We start from the raw sequence: 15,603 nt of genomic DNA, 5'->3' as shown, positions 1-15,603 counted from the left end.
ACCTGGATTTTGTCAGTTGAAGTCTGTTGAACGCTTAAAGAGGAGTGAACAGGTGGGTGAGTGCTGCAGTGATTTCCCTAAACAAACAGACACAGGAGAGCACCTGCAATTCAAATACAAGGCCAACATGTAAAACGAAACCAATTCGTGTCCCAAAACCTCCATTTGCCTGTATTTGAATGCAGCCAAAAGAGGCCAAGATGTGCTATATAAGACAAAATAAGACGAACTGAGTCAATTTGCTTTTCTTTTTTTTTTTCAGGAAAAGCATGGCTATGTCCCCACTGTGTGGTCGGCTATCTGGTGTTGACAACACCACAGAATAAGCAGCATAAAAGGATAATTCCCTTTTCTAACATTTACAGTAAATAGGTAGTAGTTGAACTGGTTTCATTTTGAGAAAAGCTCTTTAACTGGAGCGGAAGATGTCTGCCCTCATGTGGACAGAGACTGTAAATGCATCAACTGGGGGGAAAAGAGAAGTATTACTTGGCATAAATTAAGGGTCAACATTCAGAGGAAGCATTTTGATTTGCATGACAGTTTGTGGCTTGAAGAGCTTGCAGTAGCTACAGTAAACTGCTTGCCTCTGATCAGCCTGATGTACGTCTCTTTAGCAAAGGGTAGTAGTGGTTTTGTTTCCATTTCCACATTCTTTAACTTTATGTCACAAAGTCATCTCATCAAGAGGTTAGCCACTGACACAAAATTGCTGATCTTTTAAATTCTAAGAGGATCACATTCATGCACAAGACAAAAGGTCTAACTGGACTTGTGCTTATATAGCACTTTGGTTATTCTTTTGGTCACTCAAAGAACTTCCTTTGAGTGCTCAAATGAGGGATTTGTTCCACGCACATTCATACAAGACTTCTATGCCCAAGTGCTTTATAACAGACGCACTCACGCTCTGATGGATAGTAAGGATAGATCTTTCATATGTTATGGCTTGTTTTGGTCAGCCACCTATTCCACATGGGCACATGAGCCTTGTAAGCCATCCGGGAGGGGCTCAGAGTAGAATGAAAGGAGCAGTTGAGGTGGTTCGGGCATCTCACAAGGATACCTTCTGGGCACCTCCTGGGTGGCCACCAGAGGGAGGCCCCAGGGCTGACCCAGGAGACGTCGGAGAGATTATATCTCTTGGCTGGCCTGGGAACGCCTTGCTGTTTCCCTGGACAAGCTGGATGAGGTGGCTGGGGAGAGGGAGGTCTTCTCTGCTTCTCTGCTTAGGCTGCTGCGCCCACGACCAAGCCCCAGATAAGCGGAAGAAGATGGATGGATGGATGGATGGATGGATGGATGGATGGATGGTTTACCCAAAACACACTTTATGAACCTTCCTCCACTGAATGATCAAAAGCAGATAAAATATCAAAGGCACCAGTGCTTGTTTCTGTTAGACTTGTGTGATAAACTTGTGTGAAATCTCTGGCTATAGAAAAAATGATTCTAAACAACAACAAGATTTTGGTTTTAGGTTGTGACAGTTATACTTGGCCTAAAAACTCCCTGAAAAGCCTTGAGTTGGTCCAACATGCTACAGCAAAGAGTATTGACTGGGACTAGAAAGAGTCCAGAATCGCATTTAAAATTCTGCTCCTCACATTCAAGGCCTTGAATAATCAGGCCCCATCTTATCTTAAAGACTTCATAGCACGGTATCACTCCAATACAGCGCTTGACTTTCAGACTGCAGGCTTACTTCCAAGGATATTTAAAAGTAGACCGAGAGACAGAGCCTTCAGGAACCAGCTTCTAGTTTGGATTTGGGATACAGACACTCTCTCTGCCTTCAAGATTAGGCTTAAAACGTTCTTTATTGATAAAGCATATACTTAGTATTGGCTCAGGTTACTTTAGCCCTTGGGGGCTTCACATGATACACTGGGTGTTTCTTCTTCACCCACCTTTTATCACTTACTATGTGTTTATACAACCACACTGCATTTAATCATTATTTTACTATTCATCTCTGGCTCTCTGCCACAGTGTGTATACCCATCTGCTGACTTGAGTGGTCAAACCAAACACATCACAATGCAGCCGTCAACAGAGGCTGGAGTCCTAAGAAAGACTTTGCATTAGAATGGTGTTTGAGGTCTACACCAAACCTTCCCCTGCCAGCATTCAGTGTCAACGAATCACCTCATTGTGCCTGTTTGTCCACGAGTATCACTGACCGTCGCTCTACCGCGAGCTCGTCCGATTGGCTGTTTTTGCTGCACCTGTTAGAGTCTGGCACCAATCACGCGCTCCTGTCGGTGCGCCCCAAGATGGCGGCTTACAGTGTGCTGTAGTGTACATCATCACACTGGAAAGCGAATATTACTATCACTCGACCGTTTAAACTCATGAGGAGGCCGAGCAGAGAGAGCCGAGCGGGGCCGAGCTGTCGCCAGTGAAACGCGGAAGCGGTTGCCGCATGGTTTCTTCACGAGAGCAGCCGGTTTCGGTGTCGGTCTGACGGGGGTTATCTGAGTATGGCCACCGACAACAGGATCAATTTTTGGAGGAGAAACGCAAAGGTTCCTGGAAGGTAGGTCCTCTTTTCTTCATAAAGTAGCACTACATTTCTTAGTGAGTTTCAAACAGGCACTGTTGAAATATTGTCCTTAACAAAGACACACATTAATAATACTCTTTTCTATTGATAATACTCGTAACTAACAGATCTGTGTGGAAACACAAGCGCACAAATCGACTCGTTCGCTGGATTTCACGCATGAGCCGCTTCCAGTGTCTTATTCGAGTGTGTGTTGTTATAACAGCTCCCAGCTCAGAGGCAGACCCCCATCTCTTTCTTCTCTGCGGTTTCTAACGATCACACTGGAGGTGGCAGCTGTCTGTCAACCGCCATATGCTTTCTCAGTCTATGCTGAGAGGTGCTGGTGACAGTACAGTAAAACGATCAAAAACATCAGGGAGGAAGAATGCACTGTCTGAACCACTAACACAGCACTAATATCTTATTTTGTCATCTCAGTGGGTTTTCTTGGAGGAGTTAAATGAAACGCATCCTCGTTTTATGGCAGCATTACTTGGGGAGGACACAGTAAAGACATTACTGTTTACAAATGAAATGTGTATATAGTAAATATTATGTTACAAGAGTGGGGAGAAGCATAATTTTAATAAAGTGCACAGTAGAAAGCCTTTGTGTTCAAAGTGTCTTGTAAAAAGATATTTAAAAAGTTTCTACAAACTGCACTGCCCCCCAAAAAAGAATAAATAAAAAAAAGTACATCTTTCAGACACTGACTAAGCACACAAGAAAAAATGCAGAGCCCTTCTATCCACCTGTTGGGGGCATTTTGGTGATGGTCATTGCAAACAGAAACTATAGGAGGGAAACATTGCACTTTGGGAATGCTGATTTCATCCTGTAGTGAAAACAGTTAATAACATGCTAATAGAGGGGGGGGGGGGGAGCGAATGGGTTTGTAAGCTGTTCATTCTTAACAATTTTATAACTGTGTAGTGAATAGTTACCAAGTGTTTGCAGACCAGTTGGTGTCATCCATGGAGCAGTCTCCTAGTGATCACAAGGAGGTATTTGATGCAGTGATGTATACCTTTTGGGAGCAGTTTTGGCTAGCAACTGGAGAATAGTAATTTTTCCCTAGTAACTGGTGGTTGCCAGGCAGTCACCCGCTGATATGTAGGTAAGGCCCAATCACACAAGTCTAACTTCATTTGATAAGAGTGAATATCTGATGAAATTATATATAATGCCTGTCAGGGTGAAAACTTTACTATTTAAGCACCTAAACTGGAGAGTTATTGACATTATACTGTGTCTGTATTTGTATTTCATTGTGAGATATTTATGCCGGTATAATGTTCTGAGTGTGCATACTTAAATATTCACCTGAATATAGAATGCATCTGCTGTAATATTGGGTACATTTTAATAATTCTTGGAATCATTGAAAATACCATATTTTGGCATACTTAACAAACACTAGTGTTTGTTTTTTTTGGATGCAGCCTATGCCAAGACACATTGAAACTGTTCTGATGGCAGGTCGGGACCGAACTCTTTATTGAGGCACTTTTTTATCTTTAATTTGTTACCCATGTATGCATTATTTTGTCTATAAAGTACTGCAAGACAACAGAAAAATAACAGAACTTTTTTTTTTGCTCTGCTGCAAACTTCATTTGGAGTTTGTTTATTAGTCTCTAAGCTGAGTATAATGGGAGACACATACTTGAGCTAGGCTAGTCCCAGCATGCAGAGCTTACGCAATAGACATCATGGGCATGGCTAATAAAGGGTATACTCCCTGCTTTGTTTTGTTTTATTTTAGTTTTTCCTGTGCGCAGGTGGAAGCTAAAAATCCCTCACGCCTCACTGATAAGACAAGACGCTTCTTCATGTTTATGCGTTTGTATCTTTATTGACCTCTGTGTTTTTTTATGACTATCAAGACTGCTAATCTGATTAAATGTCCTTTCCTGGTACCATCTAACTGCAAGAGGGTGGAGCAGAGAAAAGAAGTGGGTGGAGGTGGGCGGTCAGCCTGTTTTAGAAATCTGAGAAGACGGGATCTCCAAGGAGAGGGCGGTGCTGTCTTTGTCACACACACTGATCTGGGGTGGGTGGATCGTTAGAAACACAAACATATGTTTGAACAGGAAGGCTAACAGCTAGTCTTGCTGCCTGTCCTTGAGCTGCTCCTGATAAAACAAGTGTGAGGCTGGTAAACAAGACACTCTGGCACTGCCAGATAATCAGCAGGCTCAGTTCTCAGCCTTAGGCTTGAAAAGCTGCAGTTTGATAAACTTCATATTATTTGCAGCCCTGTGATATTCTCACAAAACCCACTCCGTTACTTAGAATAATTGGGTTATCATGACAAATGGATAATATTATGAAAAACTACAGAAAATAGATTTTTTTTTAAGTATTATCATAATATTTTCATGTCTGAATCTCTAAATGGCCCATATCATAGAGAGCCCTCTTTAACAGAGACCTTAGTCTTTGTCACTGTGACTTTGACCAAAAGCTGACATCTCGAAGTTGATGAGCTAATGCACCACAAGACTTCATGCAGTGCCAATACTGCCAGATAAGAACGGGAAACTGAGGTTACAATTTGCATGGGCTCACCAAAATTGGACAATAGAAGAATTGAAAACTGTTGTCTTGTCTGATGAGTGTCCATTTTTTTCTGCAGCATTTGGATGGTAGGGTCAGAATTTGATAATATCAAACCTTCTGCCTTGTATCAACAGTTCAGACTGTTGGTGGTGGTGGTATAACAGTGTGGAGGAAATTTTCTGCGCGAACTTTGGGTCCTTCATACTGACTGAGCATTATTTGAACACCACATACTACTCAACCATTCTTGCTGACCAAGTTCATACATTTATGGCCACTGTGTGCACATCTTCTGATGGCTGATTCCAGCAGGATAATTCACAGTGTCACCAAACTCAAATATTCTCAGACTTTTTGACCACAACAATTTTGCTATATCCATGTCGCCTACACATGCAACAGAGCACCTTTAAGGACAGGTTGAGTAGGTTCAGCCTGGTACTAGCAACATGTAACTAATGAAGTTGAAGGGGCCAAAAAAAAGGAAACGCAAAATGGGCAGCTATCAGTGTTTTTCCGCTGAGTAAAGACTTTAATAGAATGCAAATAAAATTTTGGTAATAGGCATTTTTGGCAATTGTAGATCCTATCCTACCACTCCAGACTATCTTTGCTTTAGTTCACCAGAGATTTGGAAAGAAGCTGAGTATTAAGATTCTCAAATCCGCTGAACATACTGCACACCACAGGGTGGTAAAGAACACAGGCGCTCTGCAAGCTGTCCACTTCTTCTGTTCAGTGCATGCTTAAAACAAGCTCATTTTGTGAAATAGGGATATTTCATATAAGGGATTGACTGAGTCATGTGGAAGGGAAGGCAGCATGTAGAACAGTATTTGTTGGGTCTGTGATTTACCAACTGGGATTTTAGCATTGCAGAATCATTAAAGAAATGCTCAGATAGTTCCCAGATTTGAAATTCATTTTTAGGGATGTCCCAAACATCAAATGGATTTCATTATGCACTCAACAGGAAATTACAACTGTGTTTGCTGCCAGTACAGATCTTCTAGCCGGGCTACAGCCTGCCTATATGTTTGGGGTGTAACAATTCTCCAGTGCAGGGTTCAGTTCATAGGCTTTATGTTGGCCCACCTTTTTCTTTAAACACTTATAAAGCATATAAAGCATATCCTTTCCCATATACACATTTTTGATAGTCATACAATCTGTTTCCAGATGTTGCTTCTCCTCTGTGACTTCTCCCTCTTTGCTGTGTAATTAATTAACTAATTTTAAAGAAACTGAGCAACTTACTCAAACTAAGAAAGGTGAGTTCAGAAGAGCAACACATCAGAGGCCAGGACATATGTCTGCCAACATTCCTGTGAACAGTTATTAATTAACATCTTCTAAGAAGTTCATCTTTGATTGTTCGCTCAGTCAGACACTCGAGAGCTGCGTGTGTTTTTTGGTGAAGAGATGACGGCATTTTACATGTTATCTTCCACAGTGTGCAACCGGTTTATGGAGCTCAGCATCCACCTCTTGACCCCCGATTGCGACGCACGTAAGTGCAGTAGGCTGCATGGTGTCGCGTCATCCCAGTTAATCCATTTTAACTTTTAATCTCAGTGTAACATGTATTTCGTAGCTGTTTCTTGCCGCAAATGCTTGAATACAGTGCTATGAAAAAATATTTGCCCCCTTCCTAATTTCTTATAGTTTTGCATATTTGTCACACATGTTTCAGCTCCTCAGATTTTTAATATTAGACAAAGATAATGTCAAATAAATAAATACAAAAGACAGTTTGTGTTTTTATTTATTTCATTTATTAAAGGGGAAATTTTTTCTAAACCTACCTGGTCCTTTGTGAAAGAGTAAATACCAGACTTAAATAAAAGTTACCTGATGACTGAGAAAGTACTATTGTAATACCGAGAGAAGCTGCTTAGTGTACTAAACGGCTGTTTAGGGCTTTTCTCTGTTCACTGGACAGAGAAAAGTGGACAAGGAGACTTGGTGGTGCAATGAGGAAGTACGGAAAAGTATTCAAATGTTGGCAAAGAAAAGGTGGAATAGTGAGGGAGATGAAGAAAATGGACAAGTATGCTGGTAGGCTAGGCATACAGTGAAGTGACAAGTAGCAAAGAAATACTGATTTCTGTGTGAGGTTGGACACTAAGGCCAGAAAAGTCGACTTGTGTTTATTGGCTGGGCAGAGAGATTGAGCTGGAAAGGATGTGCAGCAGGTTGGGTTTATTAAGGATAGAATGGAAATGTACTTACAAATGAAGAGAATGTCTTGAGAAGAAGGAAGGAGTTCTTTGAAGAGCTGAAGAATGAGGACAGTGCAAAAGAGGAAGACAGATTGAGGACAGCTAGTGACTGATTCACTAGTTTCACTAGTGTCTTTGTGGAATGAGAGGAACTATAGAACTACATGAGGAAGTCAGGGGTGGCAGAGAAATAAGTGACGGTGGTGGGGGACATGTGTAAGTATAGCAAGACAGTGGGGAGGTGTGTGGTAGGAGTGATAGATGGGTTCAAGGTGGGGTTGCGAATACAGCAGGAATCAGCTTTGAGACACTTTTTGTTTGCAATAGTGATGGACAGACTGATAGATGAAGTCAGGAAAGAGTTTCCATGGACTGTGATGTTTGGAGATGACGTTGATCTGTAGTGAGAGTAGGGATCCGATGGAAGAAAGGCTGGAGAGATGGAGGTATGCACTAGAAAGGTAAAACAATGAAAGTTAGTAGCAGCAAGTGAATGAGAAACAGAATTGTTGCAACAAGTAGGTTGTGAAGGTAGTGTAGTTTAAATATCTAGGGATGGGGCACAAAAGCAGTCAAGAAGAGAGTGTCGGGTGATTTGTGCCAGAAGGTTGCAAGTTAGAGCAAATGGGAAGATTTACAAGATGTTAGTGAGACCTCCTATGATGGTCTACAGTTTGGAGATAGTGAAACTTTTCATTGGGAGTGATCAGAACACAAGACGTAAGTATGAGAAATGAACCAAACTAAGAAATCGGAGAGGGGCCGGATACCTTTTCCACAGCACTGTATGTGTGGACTGCATGCACCAGTCCTGTGCAAGTGTGGCCAAATGTTTGCACTGGATTTTTTTCATCATCTCCTAAACCCCCCAAATGTTTTCAGTCTCAGACTGAAGAAGTCACTTGGATGAGTGACAAAACATTTCTCCCACTGAAAACTCTACGTCTAGATGAACAGAATTGACTTTTAAGGGATTTCCTTAATGATTGAACATGCATCAAGACATCATCTCCTAAAGTTGTTTTTTGGTTGGTTTCTTTCTCTTTTCTGCTTGTTTGATATTTCAATCTGTCTCCCTGCAGGTATCCCAAAGACACAAAGCCCAAGTTCAACAATATCAAGACCAAAAAAGCCTCCAGCTTTCATGAGTTTGCCCGCAGCACCAACGATGCTTGGGATATTGATGATGAGGAGGATGAAGAATTTCTTGGCACCTTCAACCCAGCTGTATCTATACCACCAGGCCTGCACACTACGTCATCCATACAGAACCAAGTAGCTACAAGATTTGATTTTTTGTCAGTCAGCAGTAAAGAAAATGAACTAGTGTGAAAAGAAAAGAGACATTCTAGTGTGTCTTTTGATTTGATATTATTTTCATCTCAGCAGCATCAAGCAGGTGACACAGAAAGTGCAGTTTCACACAGATTGGCACCACCCACGACAGAAGGTCCAAACCTTCAGGATGTGCAGGAGGAGGACACGGAGTACGAGCAAGCCAATGGCAAGGTTGTCAAGTCTAGCAGCGATGCACACCTTAACACATCTTCAGGTATGTGGCTAATATGCTGCAGCTTTAAGATCTACAGAGCAGATTATCAGGTGATTCATAGTGAAGCTAATTACAGATTTTCACAGGTGGGATTTAAGACTGCAGTTAGGGCTGGTGGGATTATAGCAAGGCCTTTAGGATGTGTCTGATGTTCCATGATATCATCACAATTGAGTAATGCAGACGACAGAGGACTGTATACCACTTATTTATCTTACTGCTGTACAATTAATGTCTTTAGGTTTTCTTTATGTTCAAAAAATAGAACTAGAAATACTAAAATAAAGATGTATACAGGATTAGTATTACAGAGAAAGCACATGTTATTTAACAATTATCTGATCACCTCTGTGTCTCATAAGGCACATTCACACAGAATAAGTGAAATCAGTTTCTACTTCATTGATAATCTTATCCTAACCAGTGTTTCTTTCTGTGACTAGCTCTTCTTGTGATGTACCAGCCCCCCAGATTTCAATCCAGTTATGTTGTTGTGATGAAATTATATAATTTATAATAAGCATTAATTAACAGTTGCAAATTCCTGTTCAGCGTCTTTACCATTAATATCTCTAAGTGCTTTCTTTTAAGAGCCTATGAGGGAAGTACAGTGTTTAATTACCGTTAGTGTGCCTGGATTTAAGTTGTAAAATCTCTTGCAACCCCTCGATATTAGGGTTGATTTTAAACAGTTTGTCATGTGTGAATTCAATAATTAACAAGATCGAGTACAGGGAAAATTTATGCAAAACTTCACAACACTTTTTACAGAATGCCAGGTTATATGTACCCAACCTAAGTACCTTATTTATCAAAAATGCTTGGGGGAACATTTTATTCTTACAATACTGAGATAAGATGGACCTATGCAGCATAAAATGTCAGTCCCTCTTCTTCAGACTTCTTCAGACAGAGTCCAAAATATTTTGGGAGTCAGTCTGCCAAAAGAATATCCTTTCATTATCCACCTTTAAGAAAACCAAAGTTTAATGGAGGCCTTTAATTCAGTAGATTTGTCAGTTTCACCAAACAGCGTACAGCAGGAATCCCTGTGAGTCACTCAGGCTGTAGACTGCTCCAAACACTCAGTTTCAGACTATTTTTTCTGCTATTGTCTCTGTTTAATATCACTGAGATTATCTTACATGTTCACCTTGGACAAACAGCTCTGATTGTCAGCACAGAAGTCCCACCCAACCGCTTTTCAAACAAGTTTGGATTGGCACTCAGTCAGAAGACTGTTGTCTCAAAGGGTAGGGGGAAGAGAACTGAAATAGCTGAAAGAACTGATGGGCTGCACCAAGGACCCGTTTTTGATAAACAAGGATTATTTTGAACTGTGAGTCTGAACTAATAGAATAAAGACTAAAAATATGGATTGGAAAATAAGCATAAGAAATCCCCTTTCATAGCTTAAGTTATGAAATAACTGTCATCAAGTTCGACACTAGAAATTAATAAGAAAAGTTTCTTTTTCTTTTTGAAGTTCTGCACATGAATGAAAAGAACTCCCATCTGCAAATGTCTTATATGTGACAGGATGAAAGATCAAAGCCAGATGTAATTGTAGGACTGTGTGAATAATGAAAAATTATACATGGTAAACAGGTTTCATTAATCCTCAATTAGCTTTACCCTCAGCTTTATGAGTAGGATCACTGTTTCAAATCTAGTGGCTTTTCATATGATGAATAGTCAGCTGAATCTTTATTCATAAGTCATCTAGTTTCTGAATATTCACATTGTTGACTGGTCTCCCACTAGCCTTTCTTAGACTACGTCCACACTAGCCCGGATAGATTTGAAAACGGCGTTTTGGTCTGAAAACGCTCTGCGTCCACACTAGTGTTTTCAGTCGTTTTCACAGAGTTGTGCGTCCACATTGAAAGGCCAAAAACGCTTACATTCCAGTCCTGCACATGTGCAAAAGTGAGTGAGAATTAAAGAATTTGAAGAAAAGCTATCTGGAGCATGTACAAACTGATATTAATCTTTTTTAGGGCTGTCAAAATTGAGAGCAATCAAAACAACTGCTGTATAATGCACTCCCCTATCTTTGTTAAATTGGTCACATGACTGCATCACATGACTAAAATGCGTCATCGTTTTAGAAAGTCTGCGTTTTCGAGAGTCCACACTGCGATGGGGCAGCTCCATTTTGAAATGTATGCGTTTTCAAGGGCGTTTTCAAAACGCTGCGTTTTTCCTTGGGGAAAGCGCTGTCTCAGTGTGGACGGGAGGACAAACCGGAGAGAAAACGATGTGTTTTCAAACGAAAACCCATTAGTGTGGATGTAGCCTTAGCCAGTAGTCAACACTTCAGCTAATTTAATCCTATTAAACTGCCTTTATGTGTTTACAAAGTCACAACACTGACTGTCTTCCACCTACAATCCAGTTTTGAGATCCCTTCCCAGGCACCTTAGCCCCCACTCACATCAGGTGAGGTCACATGATAGGGTGAGGCAAGGTCTCCCAATGGTTTCACCCGAAACCTCTGCTGGTAATGACCTGTGCCTTTTTTGGTGAGGCGCAGGATCAATAGTAGGTCAACAACTCCCACCAAGGAATAAATACCTGACCACAGAAATAAATATGGCAACAAAGTAAGAAAATAATTGCATAGCTTAAGGAGATTGTTGTAAAGTAATATGCATCTCTTTAGCTTTACTTGTTTAATTTAAGATTAATTGCATATGAAAAATATTTGAACCTTTTTATTGTTCCTTTAATATCGTGGCTCTTGCTTGTTTTCATTCTCCATTGTAAAGTTGCCTCTTGTTTTTAATCCGTGTGCTCCTTATGCAGTTCGCTCCACACTGCAGAAGCAGCAGTCTCTCCCAGTTCGTCCCATTATCCCACTGGTGGCTCGCATCTCGGACCAGAATGCATCAGGGGCACCACCGATGACAGTGCGGGAGAAAAGCCGGCTTGACAAATTCAGGCAGCTACTGGCTAGTCCCAACACTGACCTAGGTACAGCAACAGAAGCAGCTTTTCCCTTATATTGGGATGTGCTAAAGGACTGATCGTTGCAGGAAGGCCGTGCCTTTTGTTGAATCAGAAGATAGCTACCTAATAATTTACAGTACCATACATCAGTAAGGAAACAGATTATTCACATGCAAGTATAATATGCAGGCATCCTGAATAGAAATTCTGTTTTTTTATGTATAAAACAGATTCGAAGATTATTTCAATACAACAATATGACCAAAAATGTGATGTATTACACTGTGTCATTTTTTTTTTTACAAAAACTGAGCCAAAAAGTAGACACAGTGTGTGGAAAAACGAAGTACAGCCCATGATTTAGTAGCTTGTAGAAGTACTTTTAGCAGCAATCAATCAGTAATCAATCAGCTATATCTGACACTTCTCATATTGCTGACTGAGCAATTTTGGCCCACTCTTCTTTACAACAAGGTTGAGGTCTGGACTTTGAAAAGGGAAATGATCAGCGTGTTGCAATGGCCCATTTATCCATTATGTTGTAAATTAACTGGTCAGGGAAGTTTCATTTTCAACCTTGGGGTGAATTTGCTGAGATTGGCAGTTGTCTTGAATGTTTTCCACTTGCGAGTGATCATTCTTGCTGTAGAATGATGGACTTCGATAGTTTGGAAATGGCCTTATAACCCTTCCCAGACTGATAAGCAGCAGCAATTGCACCTCTAAGATCAGTGCCGATGTCTTTTCTGTGTGATTGGAACAAGCAAACTGTCAAAACTTCTGCTTTTATAGAGGTGCTCACACTTGCTGAAAATCAATAAATTAGGATCATTTGATTTGATTAATTTGACATTTTTGTGGTCTAATTGAGAGGTCTGTGAAGGTTCTCAGTCATCCAGGTCATCGGAGTCTAAGTACCTTGGAAAGAAGGGTGTCTGGACTTCTTTAAGGTTCCTTCTCATCCGAGAAGCTTCTTCAGTTCTTCAGTTCTTCAGCGCAATTGGTGGAGAGTTCCGGATTTTACACCCATTTTCACACCTTAGCTCATGTAATTATGATAGGGGGTCCATGACCCTCTCGGGGACACTCCCATAGGGCTTAAAATCTGGGACTGTCCACCGTTTGACCTTAGAACTGAAGAAGCTTCTCAAATGAGAGGTGAAATGTCTTCAAGCTACTTAAAGAAGTCCAGACGCTTTTCTTTCCAAGCTCCGTAGACTCTACTTACAAGAGTCTAATGTAAGCCTTTATATATTTCTATATGTTTTTGGTAGAGCAGAGAAATTTCTTTCATTACCCATACAAGATCCAAAATTTACAAATTAACTATAATCCTCAATGCAGCTCAAAGGAAAGGTCAGTGATCTCTTAAATGTAATTCAAATAAACATTGCCCATGAAGACATCTATGTAACAACTTAAATGATAAGCAATTCAAATTCAGCTTTTAAAAAGTAATTGCTGGATGTTGATTTTGTAAACACTGAGGACATAGAGAGGACATTGTTCAGCTTGTAATTTTGTTAACTATCACTAGATGAAAACAACCAGGATCTGGGTATTTACACACAGTGTGAGCTCCAGTTGATTCACCCCTGTTCAAATAAAATGGAAACTCTGGCTGCACAGTAAGCCTGATTTTAACTCAAATGTGTAGTGTGAGTTAACATGTCATACATATTTAATAAAATTGGCACAGTATCTCACCAGCTTTTAAGAGGAACTGCTGGTGTGCTGTAACTGTTGCACTGCTAAAAATCTTTAGGCTGTAGCTAGGAACATTGTAAGACTGGTCCTCAAAGATTTCTGAAATGAAATATCTGTGAGTTAGATCGCACTTTGAAAGAACTGCACTTCACAATGCCTCTCGTGTGCTGAGACTTTCTTCTAAAAGACTTTGGTTGTGTTTGTGCTTTAGAAGTTAGATTTTTCTGTAGACGTGTATTTTCTTTTAATGTCTTTTCTGTCATCAGTGCTCAACATGATAATGATTTCACTTATCGTACTGGAATGTCAAGCTAAAGAATAGACTGCAAAACTTTATGAGCTTGTCACCAGAAAGAAATGGATCCAGAATATGTGGTACGGGTTTGTCTGAAAGAACCCACACAGCCTTCATTTTAATAAACCTGTTAACACAAGTAATGAAGGACTTGATGAGATTTTTTCACCAAAAGAACTCTCTTTTGTAAAGCTGAACATCACATTTTTTCTATTAAACTGATTTTACAGCTTTATTTTTCTATTGCATGGGTGACTCGTCACTAGTTGTGTAGGTTGTGCTGATCTCTGCTCTGGTTTCTATGTAGCATTGACAGTGCTTGTTTCTATCTTGCTCTGTGCTGTTACAGAAGAACTCCGCAAGCACAGCTGGTCAGGCATACCAAGAGAAGTCCGGCCAATCACATGGAGACTTCTTTCTGTAAGGCTGTGACCTTCAGTTTTGCAAAAGCACATTTTTCTCAGCATTTAATAATCCAAAGCATTCTGTCTCAATAGCTCAATTTTTTTTATTCTTTTTATTTGATTCGTAAAAATTTTCAGATAATGCTAAAAGCTTTATCTTTACAGCCGAACATATCTCAAGTGTTCTCTCGTCTTATTTAATGGTTAGCCTGTTCTGTTCCTCTGAAATTGTTCGGCTAATCAAAAAAGGGTTGTTTTTTTCTGTATCTTAACCTTTCTAATGGCTCGTTCAGGGCTACCTGCCAGCCAACAAGGAACGCAGAGAACTGGTGTTGAAAAGGAAGCGAGAGGAATATTTCAGGTTCATAGAGCAGTATTACCACTCCAGAACAGACGAGCACTATAAAGACACATACAGACAGGTGATGCTGCAGCTGAAATACAAAAAAAGAGATGTAGTTTATGTATGTAAAAGATCCATGACCTAACATGTCAACATTTGTTCCTGTCAGATCCACATTGACATTCCAAGAACAAATCCTCTGATTCCCTTGTTTCAGCAGCCTGCAGTACAAGAGGTAAGATTACTGAAAAGCAGCTCCAATATCTCAGTTGTTTCTCCAAAGTACACGTGTCTCGTTTTCTATGTTCATGATGAGAGTCGGAATACCGACATTATTTTAATGTTTGGTTGGTTCGTTTCTCCAGTTTAGAGTGAACCAGGGACTTGTTTTTGTTTTGGAGATAGTGGCTCTAGCTAATTCTTGGTTCAGTTCAGCGTTTCCACTATTACAAAATGTTTAAGTGGTACATCACAACAGATTGTCCTATGTTGAGATTATATTAATAGCTAAGCCCCTAGTATGAGTTACTGCTTTTATAAGACATGTAATGTGAGGCTTTGCTTTGTTGCTGGCATCATTGGAAGTTTTGGATTTTTTGTTTTCTTTCAATTTTATCCTCCCACTGATTTCATTTGTGTCCTCTCAAAGTTGACATTAGTTTGTCAGAAACCCACCTACTCTCGCCAGTGGTTAACTCGCCTTTCATTGTCATGGCAGATATTGAATTTTATTGGCATTATGGTCTCTGGTCACAATAACAATATGTTGCACATTCCACTTTGAATTCCTTATGAATATGTTATTAAAAATGTTTAAAGTCTTGCTCTTATGAAAAAAAAAGCAAGGGCCCCCGGCCGGCCGCAAAAGGAACAAGGAAAACAAAAAAAAATTTAATTTAATTTTTTAATCCAATAAGGCAAAACAACAAGGAAAAAAACAAACGGGCAAACCTTTTTCCAAAAGCAAAATCCGCAAGGAAAAAAAAGGTTTCCGGAAGAAAAAAAAACCAAGAAAGGA

The 15,603-nt window shown here is 40.2% G+C and overlaps 2 protein-coding genes across 4 annotated transcripts in view; one reads left to right on the top strand and one right to left on the bottom strand.

The window, feature by feature from the left end:
- myt1b (myelin transcription factor 1b) overlaps positions 1-2,054 on the bottom strand; it is a 172,637-nt gene extending 170,583 nt beyond the window's left edge. The window contains exon 1 of the mRNA XM_042213798.1: positions 3-2,054. The gene's annotated coding sequence lies outside the window, so the exon portion shown is untranslated. The remainder of the gene's footprint in view (positions 1-2) is intronic.
- Positions 2,055-2,256: 202 nt separating this feature from the next.
- On the top strand, positions 2,257-15,427 carry LOC102293934 (TBC1 domain family member 22B). 3 transcript variants are annotated; one of them, XM_014341429.2, is made up of 8 exons: positions 2,268-2,539; positions 6,564-6,620; positions 8,415-8,607; positions 8,722-8,884; positions 11,693-11,860; positions 14,188-14,258; positions 14,536-14,664; positions 14,755-15,427. In XM_014341429.2, the coding sequence occupies exons 1-8, from the start codon at positions 2,484-2,486 to the stop codon at positions 14,953-14,955; spliced, it is 1,038 nt and encodes a 345-aa protein (XP_014196915.1). In that variant the 5' UTR covers positions 2,268-2,483; the 3' UTR covers positions 14,956-15,427. The 3 variants fall into 3 exon arrangements, with proteins under 3 accessions (XP_014196916.1, XP_014196915.1, XP_005946601.1); XM_005946539.3 differs by having other exon boundaries at positions 2,271-2,539; positions 8,719-8,884; XM_014341430.2 differs by lacking the exon at positions 6,564-6,620 and having other exon boundaries at positions 2,257-2,539; positions 8,719-8,884.
- Positions 15,428-15,603: the final 176 nt, after the last annotated feature.

Source organism: Haplochromis burtoni, unplaced genomic scaffold (assembly GCF_018398535.1).
Source record: "Haplochromis burtoni strain Fernald_Lab_line unplaced genomic scaffold, NCSU_Asbu1 Contig_482, whole genome shotgun sequence".
NCBI classification, from domain to species: Eukaryota; Metazoa; Chordata; class Actinopteri; order Cichliformes; family Cichlidae; genus Haplochromis; species Haplochromis burtoni.
Note: the sequence above shows the minus strand (reverse complement) of the source record. Positions and strands in the feature narration are given on the sequence as shown.